Source organism: Salvia hispanica, chromosome 3 (genome assembly GCF_029641045.1).
Source record: "Salvia hispanica isolate PSC_SH4W2 chromosome 3, Shi_PSC_v1, whole genome shotgun sequence".
Lineage (NCBI taxonomy): Eukaryota > Viridiplantae > Streptophyta > Magnoliopsida > Lamiales > Lamiaceae > Salvia > Salvia hispanica.
In genome coordinates this window covers 14,474,291-14,501,137 of record NC_142694.1, presented here as the reverse complement: position 1 = coordinate 14,501,137, position 26,847 = coordinate 14,474,291, and the positions used below count along the sequence as shown (strand labels likewise).

The window sequence follows — 26,847 nt, the reverse complement described above, 5'->3', positions numbered from 1 at the left end:
ATTTATACTAGACTCAAACTTAAAAGAACATTCTCTATATTATGCCCTTTTTACTCACAAAATTTGAAAAACATTTAGGTTTTGGTTTAATGTAAACATAATGATAGGTATTTTTTTCTCAAAAACAAAAAATGAGATTGGTTTTTGAGTACTATTGGAGCTAAATACCTATCCCATTTTAGGTTTTAGTGTACCCTTTGAGATGGTCTTATGGCCACAAACGGTAAATTATAAATTCCAAAGGAAAAAAATATAGAAAGGTAAATTATTTTCTAAATAAAAAAATAGTACAAGATTAATCCCAAAAAGTATAATACATTTCAAATATTTTCCCCTTGGAGAATGATTTTTCATGAAAAAGAAGACAAATATGATAGTTATAAGATTTTAACTCTCCAATACCTCTTTAAAATGAGAAAATGTATAATGCATCTCAAATACCTTTCCCTTTAAAGAATGACTTTTCATTAAAAAAGAAGCAAATATGATAATTATATGGCTTTACCTCTCTATTTACCTTTCATTGGAGATTCTCTATAAGTAGTACTATAGCTATTGTTGATTCCACCCATTGTGCCTAGTCAATAGGTCTGCTAGCATAATACCCTTAAGGGTGTTCGGTTTGCAAGATTGTAGCCGAGACTAAATTTGTAATGTGTTTGGTTCATGAGATTCAATCCCACAACTCAATCCTACATGAATAATCATGGGATAATTAGTCATAGCTAACTCCTATGACTAAAATAATCTCTCAACTCAATCCTAGATTTTTATCTTGAAAATCGAACACCACCTTAGTAATTACTACCTAAAAAAAAGCCACGAAATTAAGCATGTTCACCGAATTTTATTTTCTATTCATTTTTATTTATAACTTGTAATTAAATTAATTTACTACTACTAATACAAAATAATTAAAATTTACATAATTGAAATTAAAAATTTTAATAAAAAAACATAGAGTCGCTAACCAGTAAACCATAGTCGCAACTGTTGCATAAAATCGTTGAAAGATAACGTTTCCTGCTTAAGCTTCTCAGGTTTCACTGGAATTTTCAACAGCTATCCCTCAATCAGCGTAGCATTGCGCGACAAAACAGTTGTTTGCTGAGACGAGTAATTTTCATAATTTTCTCTCGAATTACGAATGTGGCGGAGAAACGCTGCCGGCGTAAGTAATTAGCTCAGAATTTTATCTATTAGTAGTACTACTATCTTGTTTCATATTATGTGGCTGCATTTGTTTGTTTTTTGTTGCCGCAGCTGATAAAGTTTGATTTCGGACTTGTAGTTTGGAGATGAGGCTCGAGAAAATGAAGATTCCGATCAGAGCATATCTGGTAAGAGTTGGAATTGGAAATATCAATAAACCGAAAAGTTAAGATTATTGAATTCAACTCTCGTTTTTCTTCTGATTCTGATTCTGATTCGCTCGGTAAATTTTGTTATTTACGTTCTGTTGTAGATGATTTGGAATAGTATGAATTTTTTTATTACGAAGTTGGTAATAGGTCTTTTTTTTTTTCTTTTTTTTTTTTTCTTCTGGCGTTCGGGTTTTCTGCTTGTTGTTAAGTTTATGATGCTATTTCTCTGGTCAACATGATGCTTGAACAAGTTTGTTTGCTGTATTTAGTTCACAAATTTGTCTGTTATCTCCTTTGTTATTCTCTGTCAGAAGAGGATGAAGATCCGGATGGTGAGTGGATACGGAACACTGTATCCTTGGGTGGAGATGAAAAGGACAAGGTAAATGCCCTGATCAATCATCCATAAACATTTGTCCACGTCCTAGTTTGCCGTTTTAGCTGTAATGGCAGAAATATAAAGTGTAACAATGTAATGTTAAAATAGTGAATTATTTCATATTTGTTTGTTTGGATGGTCTTTATTTTCCTATCGGAGTTTAATATCTTCTTGTCTATGTTGGGGCAAGGTTACCATAACGAATATGGTTTTTGGCAGGGCAAGATGAAGGTTCTCTCACAACTTGAGATACTCAGAGGTAGTTTATGCGATTCATTTCTTATTTCTTATATTGATTATTGATCTTGGGTTCCAAACTCAAATGGCAATACCTGATGCATTTTTGCAGAGTCCTTTATGGAGGAGTCTGTCTCATCCCCTGGGGTATTTACTGCAAACTCTTAGAGCAACATGTTTTAGTACTCTAAGAACTATCCTTATATGATCTACGGAATAATTGGCCAATTTTGTTTGCCGGAAAGGATAATATTGAAGAAACTTTCTTTTACTACTATGTAAACATGAAAGTTCTTTGTTCCTTGTAGAAAAGAAAAGAAAATATTATTCCTTAATTGTTATGATCTTTCAATATTTCACTTCATCCCTGCAATTGGTGTTATGATTTCTAGTGAATGGTTCGGGACATAAGTAAAAGTGTGACCCTTATATTGATAGAGTAATGACGGTAGATGCTAGAAATGAATAGAAAGAAAAGAAACGAAAGACAGAAAGTAAAGTAGTAAACTAAATAGGAACTGTATAGAAAGAACAAAAAATTATCCTCTACCGAGGCCTATGATAGATACCGTCCCTAGACCAATACCAAGACAAATTGCTCTTCCATTGAGGAGCTATTTGTAATAACTACTAACTGCTGACTCCAAGACTCATAATCCAACTTTAACTCTAATAGATAAAAGCTCTCTCTAAGAAACTACTAACAGCTTGACTCTTACTCTGAAAATATTCTGCAAAGTTAACTCTAATAATCTGCAACAATGACTCATTCAAGATGTTATTGCTAATCTTGTTTGTTGATAGAGAAAAGGAGCTTATGAAATTGAAGATGAAGTTGAACCTCCTATCTTCAATGATAGGAGTTCTCCCAACCACTACCATGGAATTGCCTCTGACACCCTTGCTCGTTCCAATAAAGGACTAATCTTCTTACCGGACATATCTTCGGTCTCATATTCTGATGAAGAAATTATTTCTGATTATGAGGTGTGGTACTTATGTATGAACCCATAGAAGGCCATCTTAATATCTCATAATCATTGTTTCTAAACGTTGAGTGGTAACACATCCAGAAAATTGGTCCTGGCACCTCTAAAAGTGTTAGAGAAAATTTGGCCATCACATGGTCTGAAGCAAGTCGTGAAGTGGAGGCATTAGTCCGGTCAAAAGAGAATCCCTGTTCTTCCTCAAACCACCATGATGTATTTGTGAAGGAAAAGAAATCCACTAGAGGTACTAGTCATGCATTTCTGGCAAAAGCTACATAGCAGAATTCATATATTTTTGTTGTACTTTCTTGATATTCCCAGTCTCCCTAAATCAAAGATGCTTTTACGAAAAATATTTTCTATATTATGTCCCAGTTCCTCTTCATTTAGTAGGTCTCTGCTTAACTGATATATGTTATACTTACTAATCAACAATATAGGAGGCAGGGGCCGGAGAAAGGCTAAGGTCAAATTTTCATTCCCCTGCCATTCAGATAAACCAGACCAATCTTTGGTTGTAAGTGATAGCGATGAAGGGACATCATCTGACAAAATCCTTATAGCAGATGAAATTGGTGATGTAGTTGATGATGAGATGCACAATAATTTGGCTGACTCTCAGCTGAACATTCATAACAAACACATACTTACTTTTGAAATGCCCCATAACCATGACACCAGAGGGCATTCAATGGCTGAGATTCTAGGTGGCTTCCTTGAGAGAAGTGATCTGCAAGAAGAAAGTTCCAAACTGGTTAGACTCTCTTCTATGAACTTTTCTCCTGGATCTACAGTTTACATTCAGTTGTACATGGAATTCAGGAGACCCAGAAAAGAAGAAGAAAGCAGGCTGTTTTAGTAAGAAATGTGCTTCCATTGGGTGATAGCATCCAAGAAGACAATGATCTGCCTGAGGCTTTAGATAGTGACACTTCTTTTGAAACTGAGGATGAGGTAGTTCATATATGAATGGCTATCTAAGTTCTTTAAAACTCATTCAATCCATGTATCACACCTTCACGTGCTTGACTGTCAAAGTGTTCGTGGCAGGAGGGAGCTCAAAGTGTAAAGTCAATCATCTCTAGAACAATGGCAGACCAATTTCATGAAGCTTTCAGAACAGTCTCTGCAATTGGTGACAGACTAGATGTTTCTTTTCCCAGACCTTTGTGGTGGGTATGGTTCTAGTGCTTGTATTGTGGTTCAATTTCAGGAGCTTTAAAATGCAGATCATGATTCTATACATTTTATTCACATTGAGTTGTAAATCATGCAGTGGTGGAATGTTTAAGAGGTTGCAGCAAGTAATGCAAATTGAGAAAGAAAGAGAGACGGATTCCGTAAAGAATGCAAGTGCAGAAACCGGTATCAAAGGTAAAAGTGAGAACCAACATTCTATTATCGACATACTACCATTTGTTTCCAAGCAATTCCTTGATCTCCAAAATTCATTTGCTTCCAGGTGAAGAAACGGCAATTTTGGTTAGAATTTTGTCAAGGTCTCTGGAAGCAAAGCTGATTGTGTGCTCTTGTACTTGTGTTGGCAACGGAAAGGTTTGCTTGCTCCCAGAATTAAAAAACTGGACTATTTTAAACGTAGTCTAATTTTAGTAAGCAGTTCCCTTTACTGTGATATTTCCAAACTTAGGTCCTCATGCTCCTGTAGATTTCCCTTCATGGAGAACTCCCATAAGTTCTCTCTCAGCACAGAAACTGCATCATGGCATGGACAATTTGATAAAGTTGCACATGTTCCTTCTAATAGCTTATATACGCAATGATATTTTTGGTTATGTCTCCAGAATTTTTCTAGGGAGGCAAGGACTATCACTATCATCTTCAACCCAAGAATGTCAGACAGTGTTGATCTGGAAGTCAGCAACCTGATACATATTCGCCCTCCTTGGTATGACTTGCACTAGCTTTAACACCTTTTGAAATCTGTAGGTCTGGGTAAGTTATGCAGGTGTTTGTTATATAATGAAATTGAAATTGGGTTGTAATTGGAATTCTATGGACTTAATATTCTAATTCAATAACAAACCCTTTGTTTGGTAAAACTAAGTAATTGATGTAAAATTGTATTTTTATTCCAGATTCTTTGTTTGCTATGTCAAAAAAATTAACCAAATTTTGACATTGACTTTAAATTGAATATATTTTATTGATATACATTATGCATCTCCACATTATTTTTCTCTATATTTTGAGTTGTTTGTGCGAGTGTATATGTTGTGCCCGTGTAGTGTGTATTGTGTGCAGTGTGTGTTTGTGTCTGTTGTGTGCAGTGTGTGTGTGTTATGTACTGTATGTATATTATGTGTAGAGTGTGCAGTGGGTGTTGCATGTGTATTGTGTGTGTATTGTGTGCAATGTGTATTTGGGAGGTTTCCCAATTTTACAAGTATTTGGAATTCTGAATATTTACATTGGCTCTGAAACTCAAATTGTAGAATTGAGACATATGAAATCGGACTTCTTACAAATCCAAGCATTTTTATGGTTGGTACCAAACAATGAATTTGGAATTGAAGGCTTCACACCCTCAATTCCATGGCATCCAAGAGTGTATATTTGTGTTTCTTCCCAAGTTAAAATAAGACATCGTAGTTGCTTTGTTGTTTTAATTTAATTCACTCCCTTAATAGTATACTTTACTCTGTCTTAACATGGATCCCATGCCTGTCATGATTTGATGATTCCACTTTCTGTTCTTGCGACTATGCTGTTGATATTTCTTGTTATGATGATGTGCTGTCTGTTGAAACAGGAAAGAGGTGCAGGTGAAAAATGAAGTTATCTTTTTATGCTCACACTTCTCCCAGGTCCAGCCTTGACTTCGACTTCACCCCAAATCAACAAATTTTAAGATAGTTTCGCATACAAGTTCTATGTTTACTCTTTAACAAAAGTTATTCATCCTCAATCTCAATAATTGTTAAAAAAATTCTATACATGTGTCGTGTGTGTGTGTGTATGTGAAAACAGCCAAGCGAAAGTGCTCTTGTAAGAAGCAGTTGCGATTTCGTTCTCATGAATATAGTCAGATTCTTTTAGTTGATGCTTTCCTGTCATTTATCATTAGTATTATAGAAGCAGCCCTTATTTTGTAATCTGATTAACTCTATCTAGTTTTGTTATCTCGAAACGAAACTCTTAAAACACAATTTATTCGTGATACGTAAGCATTTGTCTGAATTTGGAGATGCATGATTGTAGTAATTAAATGTAGTTTTGGTTAATTTGTTACTTGTGTTGAACACTAATCGGAATATTACGCATACAACCACATCCGAATTATTTTAGTTTCCTGATTTTGGATCCAAACCCGAGACTATGATTAAGAGAAAGCAATAAACGTTCTAAATATACTACTCCCTGTGGATGAATAAATAAATCATCAAAGTGTAGATATTACTTACATTTTGGAATCACTGAATTGATTGAGGTATCTGACAGAAGCCGAACCCAAAGTCCGATGCCACGTAGCTCTTGGTTTAGTCTAATTCTAACATTTCGTGCCCTCCAATTAACGAATCGAATACGGTGACTTGTCCCCCTAAATACCTTTTCTGCCCCTCCCAAGGCTTCAACCGTCATTTCACCCCTTCCTTCTTAAGCTCTCTCATCTCATCGAAATCGATCCTATCCAACCCCAAATCGAGCCCACTCCTCCCCCTTTTCCCGAAATTCCATCCAAGTCCCCGCCACCGCCATGGCTACAATTTCAAGCATCGCCTCTCACCCAAACCCTAACCCTAACCTCAATCTCATCTCCCCCATGCTCCAGCCCTACCTCGAGCAGCAGCAGGAGCGCCTCCACCCCGACACGCCGCCGGACGACGGAGGATCCTCCTACGACGATCGCGATTCCTCCGCCGCCGCCTCCGCCGCCGCCTCCGCCGCCAACAATAATAACCCCTCCACCCTCAGCCCCAATCCAAACCCTACCCCGATCAAGCTCCTCCACCTCTCCTTCAACCAGGACTACGGCTGCTTCGCCACCGGCACCGATCGCGGCTTCCGAATTTTCAATTGCGATCCCTTCCGCGAGATCTTCCGTCGCGATTTCGATGGCAACGGAGGGGGAGTTGGCGCCGTCGAGATGCTCTTCCGGTGCAATATCCTTGCGCTGGTCGGCGGTGGCGAGGCGCCGCAGTATCCGTTGAATAAGGTCATGATTTGGGACGACCACCAGAGCAGGTGTATCGGGGAGCTGTCCTTCAGGTCTGAAGTGCGCGGGGTTCGGCTTCGGAGGGATCGAATTATTGTTGTTCTCGAGCAGAAGATTTTTGTGTACAATTTCGCGGATTTGAAGCTGTTGCATCAAATTGAGACTATTGCGAACCCCAAGGGTCTCTGTGCGGTGTCGCAGGTTGCAGGATCGTTTGTGCTGGTTTGTCCAGGGCTGCAGAAGGGGCAGGTCAGGGTGGAACATTACGCATCAAAGAGGACTAAATTCATCAATGCTCATGATTCCAGAATTGCGTGCTTTACCCTCTCTCAAGATGGGAATTTGCTGGCTACTGCTAGCACTAAGGGGACGCTTGTTAGGATATATAACACACACGATGGGAGTTTGCTGCAGGAGGTAAATTGTTTTTTTATGATGTTACTATTGTTGTTTTGTTTGTCATACTAGATTAGGCCATCAGGCTCGATATATTCGTGTCATGTTTGTTGATACATCCATTTATTTAAGCATCGATAATGTAAATGTTGGTTACTACTTCAAGAGATGGTCTTGAGTTGGTGCTTATAACGATTTAGATAACATTGCTGTTGGAATATGTGGGCAGAGTGTGAATTTTGTAGCCCCTTTGTTTTTTCCTCATGAGCTAACATCGAATGGATTAGAGTATAGCAGTATGCCATATTCTTGTTGTTATTATGTTGGTCACAATGCTATAGGTATGAGGTGGGGAAGATGCTGTATTCTGATTCAGTTTTTTGTTTTCATTTGTTGAGCGGCTGGAGCCTGATCATTTTTTTTTTGTTTTATGCTCCACCCATGGAAAACTGATCTAAGAAGAGCCCACTTGTAATATGCTGCAGGTCCGAAGGGGCGCAGACAGGGCAGAAATATATAGTGTGGCATTCTCACCCACAGCTCAATGGTTGGCAGTGTCAAGTGATAAGGGCACTGTTCACGTTTTCAGCCTTAAGGTCAATTCTGGGAATGTTGGCAGCGAGAGGTCAAACAGCCCTCCTGATACAAACCCTTCTGCTGCGACACCAGGCTCTTCACTGTCTTTCATGAAAGGTAATAATGCTGAGTTACACTCTTATTATTAGAAATATTGCAGCCTCTTACTTTATTCGGGAGTTGCAAATTGCTTGCTATCAATTTGTCCGAGTTCAGAAGGAAATCGGATTGGATTCTTATCCACAACTACTAGCACTAATGGAAGATTGAATGTGAATTCCTAAAAGCACAATTATTAGCTTACATGTTTTTATAACATCATTAAAGCATTGATTTTGTTTGTTTTTCCCCATTTCATGGTTGTTGGCTAGTAATTGGACTTCTTTCTGCACCCTTGTTTTCTCATGAGAATATGGCTAGTTGGTATTCCTGAGGAAGTAGAAAGTATGTACTGCCTTCCTTTTAACAATTCTGGGCCTGAATCAGTTTTCTTTTGTTTTGTCAGGAGTCCTTCCGAAATATTTCAGCTCAGAATGGTCAGTGGCTCAGTTTCGCTTACCTGAAGGATATCAATATATTGTTGCTTTTGGACACCAGAAGAATACAGTGGTAATTCTTGGCTTGGATGGAAGGTCAGTTTTACTTAACTCACAGTAGTACCGCTCTGATTAATTTGGAAGTTTCTATTTTTCCAACTTTACATGCATCTGCTAGGCACTAGTGTCATAGACCTGGCTTCTGTAAATCACAAGCCTCTAATAGGACTGTTTCTGTTCTATAAGGGCTCATTCGGTTTGAAAGATTATATCTCATGATTGAATGTGTATTATGTTTGATTCATGAGATTGAATCTCACAATGATAATCAGTCATAGCCATCCCATCCAACTAAAATAATCTCACAACTAAGATGGATGATCATGATCGGCACCTGATAGTATTGATAAGTGACTATACATGTTGGTTGGCTGACCTGTTAACTGGACAGACTGGGTTCTAAACATGCCAACATTACATTTTTTTCCCTCATGTGGAAGAAAGGATGAGTAGTTGAGAATTGCATGAACTGTTAGGTTTAAATGAAATAAAGATATATGGTTGTCAAATTGATTAGTTGGTGGATGTATGTGCAGCTTCTATCGTTGCAAATTCGAGCCAGGGAGTGGTGGGGAGATGACACAGTTGGAATATCACAATTTTCTGAAGCCAGAAGAAGCATTTTAGCACAACAGATATGATGCTGCTCTCTCTCCCTGCCTCTGCTTATGTTTTCCGGGTGCTAATTTGTGGGTTCGCGATGATGTTGTAAATATCCAATGTAAATGAAACCAACAGAGTGAAACTGCTAAATCCATAACCAGTTTAGTATTGTAAAATGGGAATAACAACAATATCTGCTTCTACATTTCTTGTTTTTATGTCATCTGCAGCTGCAGCTGCTTCACTATCTCTCGTGCGCTTATAGTAAAGGCCAAATGTATTTTTTCCTCTAATTTTTTTTTGATTTTGATAAAGTATTAAGCTTTAACTTAATTGGAATGCCCTTTAAAACACAAGTAGTTTATACTAACAATTTTTGGTTTCTAACCAAAATATATTTTCCGGTAAAAACTATACAAACATCAATTTTATTTTGCAACAAAAATGAGCAAGCACGTCTTTTAGCTTTTCCAGACGCATAGTTTTTTTTCTCTCTTTCGGATGCATAGTTGAGGCCAATTTGGCCAAACATTTGGAAATTCGCGACATGGATGTTTTCGAGCATCACAACAGGAGGAGACTGGTTGAGGATGTGTTGTGGGGCTTCGGTGAGATGTGCGTCTTTTGTGGAGGGAAAGAGGCAGAGACAACGACCCTCCACATGCCCTTCTCCCCCGCAGTCAGTGAGAATGTTGTGTGACACCCACTCATTGGGCGAGCGATTGAGCATCACATTTTCCGGTTTTAATATTTTTATGAATACATATTTATTTTATTTAGTTGTGTCGTTGGCCGATGGTCTCTGACCCTTCTTGATATTTATTTTACCCCTTTGAATAAATATTATTTCTCTCCGTTTCATTTTCACACAACGCATCTTCTTCATCATTTTTCTCCTTCCATATCCAACTCTATTGTTTGTGGTCAATAAATGTTGTATAAGGAATAAAAGGTTGTGGGTGGTAAGGGATGGAGTAATAGTATTACTACTACTATTGTAAACTTTACCAAGGGGATGAAGTTATGGAAGACCACACCCACACGTGTTCGCTAAGTTTTTAGAAAAAATTTTCCCTATCCAACTCTATTGTTTGTGAAATGAAAGCTCATTATATATACGTGGTTAGTAAACTATAGGAATTTAATAAGAAATAGTCAACTGAACAATTAAATATAAATAAGGAAAAAATAGTAATAATTCGCCCTCAAGCAATATCAGATGCCCAAAACCAATTGTATATCATGACATAACAATAATTTTTAGTTATAATCATATTTCATGTCATTTTCTTTTTTGACAAAAATATATTAGTAATATTTTTAAACTTTATTTTCTCTCTTATTTTACTATCTCATTTCTCTTATTTTATTTTTTCTCCCCTTAACTCTGAAAATATCATTTATTTCAAATCCCATGTCCAAAAATTCAGTACTCCGTTTCATTGAAATGACTCACTTTCTTTTTGTTTTGTCTCAGTTAAGATGACCTATTACTAAAAATGAAAACACATTTCTCTCTACTTTATCTCATATCTCTAACACTTTACTCTCTCCACTTCACGCACGAAATAAAATTGCATAAATTCTCGTGCTGCCAAAAAAAGTGGTCATCTTTATTGGGACGGAGGGAGCGCACGTGGAGAAGGGGAAACCGTACTACTTATAGGTGGGAGTATATAGACTCATTAACCATACTTCTTGAATTGAAATCTTCTTTGAATTATTATTATTTATTAGCAAACAAACTTAAAAATTTTAGAGGCTAATATGAGACTTTTGGGTCAGTGTTTGGTATGTAATGAAGGTGAGTAATAATAAAATTGATAGATAGCATAAGAAGCAAACTGGAAAGTGAGACGCATCTCTATATAAAGTATAAACCGTAGCACTCCACAAACACAGCACAGCAGCAATGGCGATTAAGGTCTACGGCCAACCTGCCTCCTCCGCAACGAGAAGAGTTCTTGTTGCCCTAGAAGAGAAGGGCCTCGATTACGAGCTAGTTCTCATCGATTTATACACCGGCCAGCACAAGAAGGAGCCATTAATCTCAATCAACGTATGCATAATTCAGCTGTCTTTTTTCATGTTTTTTTTTACTCTGAATTTCACCCACGTTTGTCGTTCCGATTCAGCCATTCGGCCAGGTGCCCGGATTTGAAGATGGCGATTTGCAGCTCTTCGGTAAAAATAATTACGTGTTCTAGTTTTCTATTTTGACAGTCTCTTATTAATTGTCTCACTTCACGTTTACTAATACTAGTTTTGGTAATTGACATTCCACTAAATTATTTCTCTTACACGTTATATTATAAAAGTAATAGGAGTGTATAAAAATAAGACTTACATACTTACTAGGAGTAATTAATTTTTTCAACTCAATTTCATTTATATTTCTTAAAACTTAGTATCATTTCAAAGTGAGATAGCATGCATTAGGGGACGAAGGGAGTAAAACAAATAACGTTGTACTCCACCTGTTCGATGAACTAACTGCGGAAATCATAGATATTGCTAGGATGCAACTTTCACTATATTAATATGAGGCCTTTTGGGATATCCCAAGAGCAAAACTGCAAGGACTTAGCCTAAAGCAGACGATATCATAGTAATGTGGAGTTCAGGTGTGCACCCCACCGCTGAACCCTCATTAGATGACAAAACATAATGTAAAATGTGCGTTCTGATCATGTTTTGTTTATTTATCATTCCTACCAAACTGGTGCGAATATTGCAGAATCACGGGCCATAGCGAGCTACATCGCGCATGCGTACGCGGACAAGGGAAGTCCGCTGATCTCGAAGGATCCGAAAAAGATGGCAATCATGGGAGTATGGGTGGAAGTAGAAGGTGAGAAATTCAATGTGGCCGCCCAGCTACTGAGCTACGAGCTTTATTTGAAGCCGATCAAGCTGGGACTGACGGCGGACGAGGCCGTGGTTGAAAAGAGGCAGGCCGAGTTGGCAGCGGTTCTCGACATTTACGAGGCCCGTTTGGGAAAATCCAAGTATTTGGGTGGCGACGACTTCTCGTTGGCCGATCTGCTCCACATTCCCATCCTTTACAACTTGCAGAAAACCAAGGTTAAGGCGGTGTTCGACGCGCGCCCTGCCGTTGCCGCCTGGGCCGCAAACCTCTTGGCCCGCCCTGCTTCGCACAAGATTAATGCGGCTTAAAGAAAGACCTCTTCATCATGCTCAAACCAAACCTCGTTTTCTACTTATTCTAATTAAATAATTTTATGATAGTATGAAGTTTGTTTGCATTTTATTCTAAATGGTTATATTGTGGTCAAGATAATAAAATACTAGTAAACTTGGACATGATAGAAGACAAGTGAAAAAAATTAGAAACGCAAAATCTACAAGGACAAAATAGTATAGTAAGACCAATTAATTAACTTAAAAGTCATGGTAACTAAAGTTTTGGATCATGGTAGAACTGCCAAAAATTAGCTCCATGGTACTATCATACTTAATTCGTGTTAATTTTAGTACTATATTAGCACTTAGCTGTAGTTTAGGGTAGTATGCAAAATTGGTCCATATTAATTAAATTAACACGTGATTGGTGTTAAATTGCTAGTTATTAACCTATTTTACTACTAGTCAACATGTAAACATATTAACAATTAAGACTATTTATTTAAGCTTGTTTACATTTTTTCCAATCGACTCTTCATACTAAAATACGGAGTACAACTTGTGAAAGAAAGTTTGACTAAAATTCAACAAAAAATTGCATTTTTTTATTTGTTGTAACTACTAGTCAAATTCATATCCCTTTCTTGAGATGCATCTTGTTTGTGTGGATGTTGTTGATTGTGGTGGATATTTTTTGGACCACACCTGGTATTGGCTATTTCAATTTTATTGTAGGGGACACGTTGAGTCAGCGTATATAGGAAACTTCTGGAGAAGATTTGTTGAAAACGTGGGAAAATGAGAGAAAATACTTTTTCTTTCACCTGATGTAAACTCTAAATGTTTTATAAGATGTTTTAATACCAAAATTTTTTAAATAGTTTCACCTATTCTATAAATAGGTGGATTTGAAAAATAGTACTAACAAATAGTATTCCTATATCAGCGAAGGCATTTTCTCTTCTCTCTACATCTTAGTGTGCAATTTAGGAGTATTGCATTTCTCGGTACTCGTCTCTAATTCAAATTTGCTGGTGCTTACGAGTTTGAGGCCTTTCTACTCAAAGGAAGAAAGTTGTTTCATCTTTGAGGACGTTGCGTCAATCCGCGGGTACTAGTATGAGCGTGTTGCATCTTGCAAAAAGAGAAATACTTTAACTCGACTTGAAAAATAGTTTTGCATCTTGTTACTTTCGTTATATTTACTTTCTATTTGTGTATTAATATTATTGTGTATTAGCAAAGTTTGCTACTGTAAAAACTAACATTGTTGTATCAATGATAAGATAAAAAAGTTCCAATTGAAAATGGATAAATTTAATAAACGATGAAAGGGAAATGGGAAATCAAATCTGATAAATGGAAGAAAAAGAAAAGAGAGAGAGAAATCATAGATAAAGAGTGATGAGAGAGAAATCGTGAATAAATAAAAGAGTGAACTGCATCAAAGGGCCCTAACTTTTTGGCTTGTTTCACCGGAGACCCCTAACTTTAAAAAATCACATCGTAAATATCTAACAAAATATATAATCACAAACTTTGTTTTTTCGGACCATAACACCCTTAGGGCTTGAAAGGGCAAACTGGACCTTTTACCATGCCGCCCCTGCATCTCACTTGTTGTATGTACTGTGGCTGACGCGAATGGTATTGGATGTGACAGAAACATCAAGTCGTTTGTCCTCTCTGTTCCATCAGAATGCAGACGGACGCCACCCCCTCCCTAAACTCTATCAAACCTGCATTGATATTTTGACAATTGAAACAATTGGTTTTTATTTCTCTTTCCTATTTCCCTCTAATTCTAAATTTCACTTCATCAACTAGCGAACTTTCAAAAATGTAGTACTAAAGATCGAATTGTGCTTTTTACAAGTAACGACTTACAATAATAAAATGACACAGTCGCTCATCATCTAGCGCATTGTTCCATTATTGAATGAGTGACTAAAATTGATTAATAATAATACAATCAAGCAAACCAAGAGTAATTAATTCTTAAACTAATTATTAGTTAATCATATTCGGGATCCATGGGAAATAGAAACGGGAAAATAAAAAATGTAATGTGTATATTTTCAAAAAGTAAATAAATAGATAAAACATGTCTTCTTCTCAACAAAATAAATTAATAAAATAAAGTTTTAAGTTGACATTTAATTGTTCCGTGTGAGCAAGTAATTAAGGAAAAATAAATAAAATCACACGTTATATATAAAATTCAAATTTTGATTCTTCCGTGGATTATGTTTTTTCTCACGTTATATAGAGTTTGTTAGAAAAAATTGGTTAAGAGATCATAGAAACTCTCACTTTATAATCGAATGGAAAATTAATTCAAGAATTAAATAAAATAACTAAATGAAATTAAAGCTAATTAACTATTCTAAATTATATGTTTTAAAATTAAATACTCTTCAGTAATTGAGGCTAGCTGGGGGCAATCGAAATGCAACCTCATTCTCGCCCTTCCGAATTCCGATATTAATTTAAAACTAGTTAGCTAAACTCACATTGATTTTGTGTAAAATAGAATGATAGTCTATAAGGATAAAATGATTATTTATAAAATACATGAAAAAACAAACAAATTGTGAAGTGGCTCTAGCCTGTCCAGTTATCCTTATCTTTTAATACAGTATTTTATAAATAATTTAGACTACATTAATTTTAATAAGAATTAAACTATATCTGGATCTTTCGTTCAAATCATAATTCAATAATTCATAAACGTCTTACTAAACTGTTTCAACTTAATTTTTTTAAAAGTTTACAATATAAAAATGACTTTTGAATTTCACCTCAAATTCAATTGCCTCGTCACAATTAATTTGGAGAAAATTCCATATCAATAAAATTTAAATATCCTATTTACAGATTTTAATATTAATCATCATGTACAGAAATACTAGAATTCGCTTCAAGTTAGAGTATTTACAAGATAATATCTCATTCTTCTAAACATGATTCCATATGGAGACCATTTTGTCAATATTAATGGCGTAAATTGCTACACGAATATATGCTTCCTCCATTCTGAATATTTCTCATGTCCAAATAACATAATAGATTGGGGTCGAGTTAGGTATGGCGATGCTTGGGATTCACAAGCCGCCGAAGAAGAAAGGGATGAAAGGAATGAATCCACACAGAGGGAGAGATAATATGCTAGTATATAACAAAGATGAAAGAAATACTAAAGAAAATAGGAAAATGGAAAATTAGACTCTAGGTTGTTTGACATGTCTTACACAGCAGAGTAGGTGTGCAGAATAGGTATATAGAATAATGGCAAAGAGACTACATTGCCCTTTCAGCTCATTTGGGCATTTTCGTCCGGAAAATGGCAAAAAACATAAGGTTTGTGATTATATATTTTGTTAGATACATGTGATGCGATTTTTTAAAGTTAGGGATCTCCGGTGCAACAAGCCAAAAAGTTAGGGCCCTTTGGTGCAGTTCACTCTAAATAAAAAATGTACTACTAAAATAGTCCTTGGGAAAAGAAAGAGGGAAAAAGAATAGGAGTGGTAAAAAAATTCTGAAACATGATTATATATCTGAAAATAGTAAAAAAAAATTGAGAATTATATTGAATGGTGTAATATAATACAATTGATAAGGTAAGATAGAAAAAAAATAGATAATGTAAACGAGAAAAAGAAAAAAAAATAGTGAAATTAATATTAATGGATTGTGGGGGACTGGGATTCATTTTCTAAATAAAGAGTTTCTATTTTTATTATGTAATAACTTCAAAGGAAAAAAAAATATTTTTAAGATACAGTGGGAATATTATACTCCTACTTTAATTACTCAATCGCGTTCCTTACAGTCTGATTCAATTTGAAAAGTCAACTTTTTCAGAAAGGTATATGACATAAGCACTTATGCATTAGTAATCTTGATCCACTTGTATATATATGACACATGCATTTATGAAATTTTAGTTCACATGCTTTTATGACATATGTACACATGTAATATGTACATGTAAGAAAACTCATCTACTACTTACTTTTGATCAAAAAGGCCAAAAATAAACAAGGTTTGGAATCTCAGATTCTCAACACAATAGAGCCATTCATACATTCCTCCTCACCTAACCTTGAGAGTTCGTGTTTGCCTGAATGAGAAATCTCTTGACTACGAGTTTATCCCCGTCGACCTACGCTCTGGACACCACAAGCAGGACCCTTTTCTTTCCCTCAATGTAATTCATCCTCGGAGTTACGTGATAAAAAATGATCTAAAAAATGTGTGTTCTTATCATATTTTATTTATTTATCTTTTTTATCAAACTGTTGTATTGATGATGTCTTCAAACATCAAATATAGCTAACATCTCTCATATTTTCCTCTCTGCAGCCCTTCGGTCAAATCCCTGCCTTTCAAGATGGAGACCTCAATCTCTTCGGTAAGCTCTCTCTCTCCCTGGGTTAATTACACAATTAAGGGTCGCTTGGCAGGGAAGATAAATAAGACCAAATATTATAATAGCACACATTTTAGGTCAGGTAACTCTAAGATAAAAGAGTAATCTTCCCTAGCAATATATTTATATAGTAACTAGTTTTTATGCAGAATCGAGGGCCATCACTCGGTACATTGCGCATTCATACGCCGGGAAAGGCATTCCACTAGTATCCTCAGATGCGAAGAAGGCGGCGGTGGAGGCTCAGAGGTACGAGCCTCCAGCTGCGAAGCTGACGTGGGAGCTGGGAATAAAGCCCGTGTTGGGAATGGCAACAGATGATGATGTTGTCAAGCAGTGGCGTGTTCGGGATTTTTAATTTGGGGGTGCAAAAAATAATTACAAAGACAATATTTCAAAATGTGAATGATCGTTTTTGTTTTCTTTGTTATATTTTTTCAATTATTCAATTTTTAAAATAAAATCTTTGTCTTTATTTTTTTTTATAAAAAAACTTCATTTTAAATTTCGATAAATTATTTTATTGTATAACGAAAATTGTACATTTGAAATACAAGTATCCATGTTTTGTTAATTAGCACTATATAATGAGAAGGTTAGTTTTATTATTGAGATTTTTTTAAACTACAAAAATATATACTGTACTTTATATTAGTCATATAAGTATCTTCTAAAAAATAATTAATTGAAATTAAATATGAAAGAATACAAAACTAAATTAAAAAAGAGTAAGTTAGTGGTTAAACACATAAATATTTGTTAAAAACAAAATAATTAATAAAACTTGAATATGAATTGAGAACAAAATAAAATTGAATTAGAGGTGATATAGACTAAAACAAAGTTAATTTGAAGAAGAGAAAGTTAAAGTAAAAAAGATGGCAGAAAATGTGCCCAAGAAGAGTTGAACTCGGGCCTCTGGCATGGAGAGCGAGCCAATTTGCCACTAGGGCACCACCGAATTTTGTGAAAATAAGACTGCATATAATATTAAAGCATACAATTTTGGGGGTACAGTTGTACCCACTTGTTACTAAGTGTATACGCCATTGTTGTCAAGGCCCAAGAGGCTGAGTTGGCGAAGGTTCTAGATGTGTACAAGGCCCGCCTCGCCAACTCCAAATAGTTGGGCGGTGACGCCTTCTCTCTAGCTGATCTCCACCATCTCCCTACCTTGAAGTATGATACAAACCAAACAGGAGAACTCAGCCCAAAAGACTAGCCTATTAGGTGAAAGAACCCATTTAGCCTATATACCCCACATTAACATTCGACCCTCCTTTAAGGGCCAACGTCCTCGTTGGTCACGACTGGTTCTTTGCCAGGCCACCATTCCAAGTTCTCGTTGGTCACGGCGGATTCTTTGCCCGGCCACCACTCCGAGTCGGCCCCAAACGTACTCGTTGGTCACGGCGAGTTCGTTGCCCGGCCACCACTCCGAGCCGTTTGGGCTCTCAATGAAAGCACCAATTGATACAGACCAAACAGGAGAACTCAGCCCAAAAGACTAGCCTATTAGATGAGAGAGCCCATTTAGCCTATATACCCCACATTAGTTGTTCTCACAACCGATGTGAGAATTGAGTCTGTAACAAAGTATCTTATGGCCTCACCGGTTAAGGCGGTTTTCGAGGCCCGCCCCCACGTGGCTGCTTGGGTGGCGGATATCATGGCTAGGCCATCCTGGCAGAAGGTTCTAGCTGAGTTCTGAGCTTTGGCTATGGTTCTATATCATCAACTAATTATCAATTGTTGGAGTATGATTTTATTTATTTTATAGTATTATGTTGTTATGTTGCATGGGAAGTGTACCATGGTCATGGAATCTTTCAACTAGAAATTTCCTACATTGTTTACTCTGCTTAATTATCTGTCACTCTATTTTAATATTCACGCGTAGTAAAATAACAATAATAATAATTTTACAATAAAGTTTGATTTACTAACTCAATGTGAGCCTCGCACTTGTATATTTTGAAGGAATCGAATTAACTTTCATATTCGAATTCTATTGTTCACTAGTAAAACTATTTTACTATTAAATATAGTAATTTAATTCCATAGTTATTATAATAACTATATAATTAATAATTTAAACCAATAATTTTTCCTACAATAATAGTGTTAAAAGACTATCCAAAATTTTTCCGAAAGATAAATTAGTAACAAAATCATCTCACCAAAAATAAAATCAATTCAAAAATACGGATTTAATATATCTAAGTATTTCTAAATTAAAAGATGTACGATTAATGTATATTTATCTTTGTCAAAATGTGAAATATGCATTTTAAAAGAGATTTAACCTTTGTATATAAATACCTGATGATTTTTTTTATGAAATATTACTCTCTCCTCCTCCCATTAATTATAAACAACTCATAGGATGATAGGAGTACTTCTTTTTGGAACATTTCATCTAAAATGAATCATTTTATTTTTAGCAAAATACTCCTAATCCTATTCCTTCCATTATAAACAACTCATATTTCTCTCATACTTAATCTTTTTTTTTACTCCATTATTTATATTATTTCATCTCCCACCGTCCTAATCCTATCTTTATAATTGAGAAGATGATAGCCTGGTTCCTTTGGTCGCTGTTTGGTAATTGTAATAAAGTGGATTAATAACAAAATTGATTGCGTATGATCTGGCATAACATACGTTTATATACGGAAATGATGGATTAACTAAATCAGCAAACTGAAATAAATGAGATCCCATCTCTATTTAAACACTAGCCCTCTTCCATCTTCCTCCACAAATCTCTCCTCTTACAGTTACACCACACCACAGCAGCAATGGCGATCAAGGTCTACGGCCACCCTTTCTCCCCCGCAGCCAAAAGGGTTCTTCTCGCTCTAGCAGAAAAAGGCCTCGATTACGAGCACATACTCATCGATTTAGCCACCGGCCAGCAGAAGAAGGACCCCTTGATCTCAATCAATGTATGCATAATTCTGTGTTTTTTCACCCTCTTTATTTTATTTCTAATTTTCTGTTAATTTCACCCACGTTTGTTGCTCCGATTCAGCCATTCGGTCAGGTGCCCGGATTCCAAGATGGCGATTTGCAGCTCTTCGGTAAAAATGAATAATATTGCACTCCACCTGTTCGATGAATTAACTGTGCTAATCTGTATACATAACTCGTCTATCTTGGAGTTACATACTTACATTACATAAAACAATGACCTGCTTTAACTTGTTTTGTTTATTTATCTTTCCTACCAAACTGTCCCTTGATATTGCAGAATCACGGGCCATAACGAGATATATCGCGCATGCATACGCGGACAAGGGAACTCCACTGATCCCGGAGGATCCGAAGAAGCTGGCGGTCATCGGAGTTTGGCTGGAAGTGGAAGCTCAGAAATTCGACGCGGCCGGCCAGAAACTGAGCTTCGAGATTCTGGTGAAGCCGATCAAGGGACTGACGACAGACGAGGCCGTGGTTGAAGAGGGCCAGGCCCAGTTGGCAGCGGTTCTCGACATTTACGAGGCCCGTTTGGGAAAATCCAAGTATTTGGGTGGCGACGACTTCTCGTTGGCCGATCTGCACCACATTCCGATTGTTTCCAACTTGCAGAAAACCAAAGTTAAGGCGGTGTTCGACGCCCGCCCCGCCGTTGCAGCCTGGGCCGCCACCCTCTTGGCCCGGCCCGCTTGGCAGAAGATTAATGCGGCTTAATTAGCTCCATCTTTTATCTATCCTGGTTGCATGGAGAGCTCTTCTATGCCCTAAACTCTATTGTCTACTTATTTTAAGTAATACTACTCCGTATGAGGTTATTACAGGAAATTTGCATTGACAAAATAGTAAAAGTAATTAATCAATAAACATAAATAAAGAAGTTTACGTAAATCCATGTGTGTTTGTATTAAATTATTTTATGACCCGCCACAACGTGATTCCATAGCTTAATTTTTTGTTTTCTTTTCTTTTAATCACTAAGTATCAAAATTATCTACACAAAATTAGGTTTTGTATTAGCAAGGCCAACAAACCAGTCAAGCCGTACAGCTCGTTAAATATGTAGATAATAGTTGTGTATTTATTATTTGAATATTTTAATTTATAATAAATCTATTAAACAGATATGATTCGATCTAAATATCTCATTGGATCATCATCACGGTATAACAGTAAAAAATCCACCCGAAATTACTCGTGATTAGTGTCAAATATCATTACTTCATATGGTAAAGATTGACAAAATATACTACAACACTCGAGAATTCACAAAATAATATCCCCAGATAATGTATTCACATAAATATTCGTATTTTTCTGCGTGCTAGCTATTAGAGCATCCAACATGATCTTCACTATTCATGGATTCAGCCCCATTTTTATTTATATTTTATTCTCTGCTCTTAGGTAAAGCACATCACCCACAACCATGACCTTCCCAAGAGCATGCCTTTCACTTTTAATAGGCCCCACTATTTTATTATTCAATTTTAGAACTACAATTACTAAAAGCATTTTATTAATAATAAATTTTTTTACAATTTTTGAAATGACATTACAAATTTCTAAAAAATAAAAAATTACATATTCAAATCCTAAAAAAATTAATTGAATAATTTAAATCCTAAAAATTAAAAATACCAATAAAACGCACAATATGTTCGATTAGGGGAACCGACTACTCGTTGCTCGAATTTCGCCCAAAAATGTTCGAATTGATGCAAAATAATTGTATGAAGAAGTATGAGTGAGGGATAGTTTGATTTGATGTAAAAAAAATAAGTAAAAAATGAGTGCGTTTATAGACAATTTTGATGAATTGAGGATTAAAAAAATGTTAAAAATTGAAAAAACGGTCATAAAACGAATCTATTTTGGGAAGTGGGAATAAAAATAAATTTTTTGGGCTTCTGTCGATTTTTTAATGATTTTTTTACAAAAAATAAAAAAACTACATTAAAATGACATCAACTCGCCATCACCCACTTCACGACACGTGGGCGGGCGCGTCGCACTACTGCAGAGAGCGTGCTCGTGCCGACGGCACGAGCCCAACAATGAACTCGTCGCGTGCTGTGCCGGCACGAATCTGCTCTTCCGAATGGCAATGCTGTGGATGCTCTTAGCCTTGTATGCATAAATGTGTAAGTAATTACTACAAAATTCATTATGAAACATGCAATCGACAACAATACCATTTCCGTTGTAGCATTATTTTCCAATATGAACATGCAAAAATTAAGCCTATTTGCAGCAAGTTTGCATTTTTGCTAATTGACTCTTCATATCAAAATACAACTTGTCACGTATAGTATTTCGTTTTTACTAAAATTCATAAATATTATATTTTTATTTATTTTTTACAACTAACTGTCAAATGCCACAAACCTATGATGGTTTGTGGATATGGCGGTATGAGTATCATATGATTTTTCACCCTTTATTCTTATCTTTCTTCTAAAATTATATTTAATTTCTCATTTATTTCTTTCGTTTTTCATTTGTTTTCAGTTTAATTTAGTCACAGTAATAAATATTTAATGTGCACATTGTGAATGAAACGGATTTTAATGTGGAATTAGTAAAGTAAGAGAGAAGAGAAAAAAGTAAGAGAAAAAGTAATGATAGTGTAATGTTGGGTCCATATTATTAAGAGAGAAAAGGAAAAAAAAGTAAAAGAGTAGTTGAAAACTTTCATTTTTTAAATATGCTCTATTTTTTGTGGACAACTAAAAATGACAAATATGCTCTATTTTTTGTAGACGGAGAAGTAATAAATAGTTGAAATAGAGAAAAAGTGAAATAAGAGAGAGAATAATACAGAGAAGAGTTGAAAAAGTAAAATAAGAGATCTTCTCTGTATTATTTTCTATCTTACTTTACTCCCTTTTTACTCTAACTATTTATTACTATCATTTTTTCAAAACAAGTACTCAAAATGAAACGCATCTACTACAGAGGGACGGATGAAGTACTTTATTTAATCCGTCTAATTATAATGAAATGTTTCCTAAAATAAAAATACCAGCATCTCTACCTGTCACACCTCATCTTTGAGGTACACATTTGTAATAAACAAAAATTCTTTCCGTTTCATAAACAAAATTCATAAAAATAAAAACAATATCATCTCTACTTTTTCCTTTCACTTACTTTACTCTCTTTCTTCATTAACCACAAAATAACGTATATAATCATACACAATACAAAGCATATATCATAAATAATTTCATTTCCATATGCATATGCCTCTCTGATCAATTTATCATTCTGTGACACATCAAGCCTGGTATCTGCCAGGGATTCCTCTATGACCCGAAGGTTCCTCTGTATTGGACTCATAGGTCCCTCTATGACCCGAAGGTCCCTCTGTATTGGACTCATAGGTCACTCTATATTTTCAGATCCAGGACAAGACCGTCACAAATTCTTTTTAATCATATAATTCATGTGCTTCAATGTCGGGTGTATCCATAGCATTAATCAATATTCACATTATATTCTATGAAATAATTTCAATACAATATATAAATACATCCCTTGCACCAATCATACATTCATATCATATTCCACCATATAATCCAAATACTTACTCCAATTTAATACATAACAATTAATACTATAACCTCTATAAAATTAAAAGGGTGATTTATATACACCTGATATAATTTTACCCAAGCTCAGTACAACTCTTGATTCCGATTTATAATTCTTGATTCTGAAGTGCCCAAAACTTTTTTCTCAAATAAATTTTCTATTATCAGAAAAGAGATAGCTATGATAATTACCTTCCCTATTTTCTGATAGGAGGAAGCTCTCCATGTTACATATATACCTTCCCAAAGTCGGTCTAACCGACTACGAAAATAGAATATATATAATCTAATTTCACAGACTAATCTGCATGGCTCTATTTAATGTACACGTGTATCTCTTCTAGTTAATCTACATGATGTGTACTTCTTCTTATAAATGAAAAGCAATTTTTTTTTAATTAAAAATCCTTTACAATAAATAAACTAATAGTAGCACTTGTGCATGAGATTTCTAATCACATTATATGAAGCCAACGTAGTAATTCTTGGACCATGTAATATGACCTCCTTTTCGTTTCCTTTTCAATTATTAATATTCGCATCTATTATTTCATTTATATTAGAAGTCCACACTTGCTTATTTGAACTCACAAATTTTGAAATAACAAACAAAAAAAATTTAAATATAAAATATTTTGGGTCATGGATATTACACTACCTTTTGCATATTTCTTCATTTATTGTCTATTCATTAATCACAAAACAACACTACATAAAATCTTGTGTCAAAAAGCAAACGGTTCATCTATTAAATAATTTTTAAAAAAGATATCAGTATTAATTATATAACTTTTAAAAAATGATATCAGTACTATAATGTGTATTACTCCACAATACATGCTTAGTACCAAAATTAAAGATTAGAAAAAAATGTTCATTATGCATAATTAAAATACAAAAATGGATAAAAATATAAAAATAATTAATGGGTTGCAGGCTTGCAGCACCCGATTCTTTTTGGGAATAGAAACATATCATATCAACACAATGATAAAATAATAGCAAAAAAATATCAACATAATGATAAAATAATATTATCTCCGTCCCCCAAATTTTGACACAGTTTATAATTTCGGTCCGTCCCTAAAAATTTGACACACTTGACTTTTTACCATTTTTGGAAGTGAATCTCATATTTCACTAACTCATTCCTACTCACATTTTATTATAAAACTAATACTTTAAAAGTAGCACCCACATCCCACCAACTTTTTCAACTCACTTTCCATTACATTTCTTAAAAACCATGTTGGATTAAAGTGTGTCAAAATTTGGAGGACGGAGATAGTATATGTCATCGGTTAATGTTGTGTTGAAATTGTGTTGACATCAAAATCTTGAATTTTACACTATATTGACATCATGTCGTCGATATTGTGTTGATACTGTGTTAAAAAATTTGGAGTTTATACAATATATAAGTTTGTATTTTATCGCTATCCTATCATGATATATGTAGGAAAGGTAAAGTAATTTTTGCAGCATATTAAAACTCACTTGCAAACTACTACTCTAGTCTCTTCATTCCTTCGTAATTGTGACATTTTTTATGACACTAAGTTTAACCCAGGTTTTTTTTAAGGGTGGACTGAAAACCCCAGAATCAAAAATAATATTCCCCTCCGTCTCATTTTAGGAGTCCCGGTTGAGTTCGGCACGAGTTTTAAGAAATACAAAAAAAAGTTGGTGAAAAAAGATAGTGGAATGTGTGTCCTACTTTTATATATTAGTTTTATAATAAAATGCGAGTGGAAAAAGGTGAGTGGAATGTGGGGCCTATTACCACCAACCGGGACTCCTAAAGTGGGATACGCAAAACTAGTAAAACGGGACTCTTAAAGTGGAACGGAGGGAGTAGTATTTATTCTCATAATATAATAAATAAATAATATGTCGAAATTTTAAATGGATGTTTATTGTGTTCAATGGGTGGGTAAAATAAAGTACATGAAGCAAAAGAAATGAAAAAGTAGAAAGAATACTATAAGAAAAAATGAAATAGGAAAGAAAAAGTAAAGAAAATAATATAGTAAGAGAAAATGAAATAGAAAAGAAAAATTGAGTTAAAATTATTACCACCATATTTAGAAAATGATTTAACTATAAAGAAAATTTTTCAAAATAAAAAAATGACACAATTTTAAACGAACGAAAGGTGTACATAAGTTCATATGTATTTACCTTCCTAAAAAAAAGTTAGACTTTTGAAATGGAATCAGATCTAATATACTCCTCTCTTTCTTTGAACTTAGGGCATTCGCAATGGTGTGGACGATGCGACGGACGACGTCCGCCACTGCAGCATTGCGGACGATGGGTTAATCATCGTCCGCGTCCGATACATCGTCCGCCACTGTGGACGACGCGACGGACGATGCGACGCTTTTCCGTTTTTTTTAAAATTTTATTCAATTTTCAAAACTTGTATATACCTCTCATTTATATAATTTGCATAAATTATATAAATACAAAATAAAAGTAATATGCTTAGGGCGGGATATAGTCCGCCCCACTACAGGTGGAATGGGAGGAGGATAAAATGCTAACGTGGCGGTGCATAGGGCGTCGCTTAGGGCGTCCCACTGTGGATGCCCTTAAAAAATTTAACTTTGTTTAGTAGTAGTTCATATAAAAAAGATTGAATCTATACTAATATTTGCTTTCTCCGAGATTTATAACAGTGAAAGCATTTCTTTTGAGCACGAAGATTAAAAAAATGTGTGTAATGCTTTAAATAAAAAGATAATAAAGTAGAGAAGTGGAAAAAGTAGAGAGAATAAAGAAAGAGAGATATAAAAGTAAGCGAAAAGATATGTGTTGACTTTTGAGTATCCACAACCCCGGCCTGGATTCAGGCCTCAAGTCCCCCCACATCATCATTCTCCTAAATTTCTGCGCTAGGACACAACTCCTCTAACCCGTCCCATCCAGGCCACAACTACTACTCCCTTCGTCCCACAAAAGATGTCACACTTTCCTTTTTAGTTTGTCCCACAAAAGATGTTATATTTCCTCTTTTGGAAAAAGTTTCTACTCACATCAATTATAAAATTATATTTCTCTCACCACTTAACACACAAAATAACATCTCCTAAAATCTCGTGTCATTTCCCAAGTGTGACAACTTCTCTGGGATGGATGGAATATAATTTACAACCTATTTTACGCGTGAAATAAAAAACGTTGAACAATTAAAACACGTAAAATTCATTATTCAGTCGCAAATAAAAAATTGCAAACCATAGAAATTACTAATTACAAATCCTAGAAATAAAAATTACAAGTTCTAGAAAAATTAAAATTACAAGTTCAAGAGGATAGAATATTGAAATATTGAAATAATTTAGAAGATAGAAATGAAAAATTAGTGGAAGAATGTTTG

The 26,847-nt window shown here is 35.1% G+C and overlaps 4 protein-coding genes and 1 pseudogene across 8 annotated transcripts; all 5 read left to right on the top strand.

Moving 5' to 3' along the window:
- The first annotated feature begins 1,018 nt into the window (after nucleotides 1-1,018).
- On the top strand, nucleotides 1,019-6,025 carry LOC125210876 (kinetochore protein). Of its 5 annotated transcripts, none has more exons than XM_048110491.2 (14): nucleotides 1,019-1,171; nucleotides 1,292-1,340; nucleotides 1,679-1,746; nucleotides 1,963-2,002; nucleotides 2,093-2,127; nucleotides 2,785-2,967; nucleotides 3,054-3,213; nucleotides 3,410-3,723; nucleotides 3,792-3,923; nucleotides 4,008-4,141; nucleotides 4,246-4,343; nucleotides 4,432-4,523; nucleotides 4,772-4,875; nucleotides 5,740-6,025. In XM_048110491.2, exons 1-14 carry the CDS (start codon nucleotides 1,148-1,150, stop codon nucleotides 5,804-5,806), a joined length of 1,500 nt encoding a protein of 499 aa, XP_047966448.2. In that variant the 5' UTR covers nucleotides 1,019-1,147; the 3' UTR covers nucleotides 5,807-6,025. The 5 variants fall into 5 exon arrangements, with proteins under 5 accessions (XP_047966448.2, XP_047966447.2, XP_088923874.1 ...); XM_048110490.2 differs by having other exon boundaries at nucleotides 1,676-1,746; XM_048110492.2 differs by having other exon boundaries at nucleotides 1,020-1,171; nucleotides 1,676-1,746; nucleotides 4,020-4,141.
- A 575-nt stretch (nucleotides 6,026-6,600) lies between these two features.
- Nucleotides 6,601-9,561, top strand: LOC125210877 (autophagy-related protein 18a-like). Its single transcript, XM_048110496.2, has 4 exons — nucleotides 6,601-7,560; nucleotides 8,025-8,232; nucleotides 8,621-8,747; nucleotides 9,248-9,561. The coding sequence occupies exons 1-4, from the start codon at nucleotides 6,685-6,687 to the stop codon at nucleotides 9,336-9,338; spliced, it is 1,302 nt and encodes a 433-aa protein (XP_047966453.2). The 5' UTR covers nucleotides 6,601-6,684; the 3' UTR covers nucleotides 9,339-9,561.
- A 1,514-nt stretch (nucleotides 9,562-11,075) lies between these two features.
- On the top strand, nucleotides 11,076-12,592 carry LOC125216021 (glutathione S-transferase APIC-like). The gene is made up of 3 exons (XM_048117623.2): nucleotides 11,076-11,373; nucleotides 11,450-11,498; nucleotides 12,052-12,592. Exons 1-3 carry the CDS (start codon nucleotides 11,227-11,229, stop codon nucleotides 12,489-12,491), a joined length of 636 nt encoding a protein of 211 aa, XP_047973580.1. The 5' UTR covers nucleotides 11,076-11,226; the 3' UTR covers nucleotides 12,492-12,592.
- A 2,953-nt stretch (nucleotides 12,593-15,545) lies between these two features.
- LOC125209290 (glutathione S-transferase PARB-like) lies at nucleotides 15,546-18,618 on the top strand (annotated as a pseudogene).
- An 896-nt stretch (nucleotides 18,619-19,514) lies between these two features.
- Nucleotides 19,515-20,760, top strand: LOC125215185 (glutathione S-transferase-like). Its single transcript, XM_048116525.2, has 3 exons — nucleotides 19,515-19,844; nucleotides 19,931-19,979; nucleotides 20,150-20,760. Exons 1-3 carry the CDS (start codon nucleotides 19,698-19,700, stop codon nucleotides 20,584-20,586), a joined length of 633 nt encoding a protein of 210 aa, XP_047972482.1. The 5' UTR covers nucleotides 19,515-19,697; the 3' UTR covers nucleotides 20,587-20,760.
- Nucleotides 20,761-26,847: the final 6,087 nt, after the last annotated feature.

What these genes read in the sequence shown, in the direction of transcription:
- LOC125210876 (XM_048110490.2), top strand. Translation starts at nt 1,148, where the DNA reads ATGTGGCGGAGAAACGCTGCCGGC. An exon ending in GGAAAAGAAATCCACTAGAG is followed by an intron (nt 3,214 to 3,409) that starts GTACTAGTCATG and finishes TCAACAATATAG; the next exon opens with GAGGCAGGGGCCGGAGAAAG. An exon ending in TCTTTTCCCAGACCTTTGTG is followed by an intron (nt 4,142 to 4,245) that starts GTGGGTATGGTT and finishes TAAATCATGCAG; the next exon opens with TGGTGGAATGTTTAAGAGGT.
- LOC125210877 (XM_048110496.2), top strand. Translation starts at nt 6,685, where the DNA reads ATGGCTACAATTTCAAGCATCGCCTCTCACCCAAACCCTAACCCTAAC. An exon ending in TTCACTGTCTTTCATGAAAG is followed by an intron (nt 8,233 to 8,620) that starts GTAATAATGCTG and finishes TTGTTTTGTCAG; the next exon opens with GAGTCCTTCCGAAATATTTC. An exon ending in ATTCTTGGCTTGGATGGAAG is followed by an intron (nt 8,748 to 9,247) that starts GTCAGTTTTACT and finishes ATGTATGTGCAG; the next exon opens with CTTCTATCGTTGCAAATTCG.
- LOC125216021 (XM_048117623.2), top strand. Translation starts at nt 11,227, where the DNA reads ATGGCGATTAAGGTCTACGGCCAACCTGCCTCCTCCGCAACGAGAAGA. An exon ending in AGCCATTAATCTCAATCAAC is followed by an intron (nt 11,374 to 11,449) that starts GTATGCATAATT and finishes GTTCCGATTCAG; the next exon opens with CCATTCGGCCAGGTGCCCGG. An exon ending in TGGCGATTTGCAGCTCTTCG is followed by an intron (nt 11,499 to 12,051) that starts GTAAAAATAATT and finishes CGAATATTGCAG; the next exon opens with AATCACGGGCCATAGCGAGC.
- LOC125215185 (XM_048116525.2), top strand. Translation starts at nt 19,698, where the DNA reads ATGGCGATCAAGGTCTACGGCCACCCTTTCTCCCCCGCAGCCAAAAGG. An exon ending in ACCCCTTGATCTCAATCAAT is followed by an intron (nt 19,845 to 19,930) that starts GTATGCATAATT and finishes GCTCCGATTCAG; the next exon opens with CCATTCGGTCAGGTGCCCGG. An exon ending in TGGCGATTTGCAGCTCTTCG is followed by an intron (nt 19,980 to 20,149) that starts GTAAAAATGAAT and finishes TTGATATTGCAG; the next exon opens with AATCACGGGCCATAACGAGA.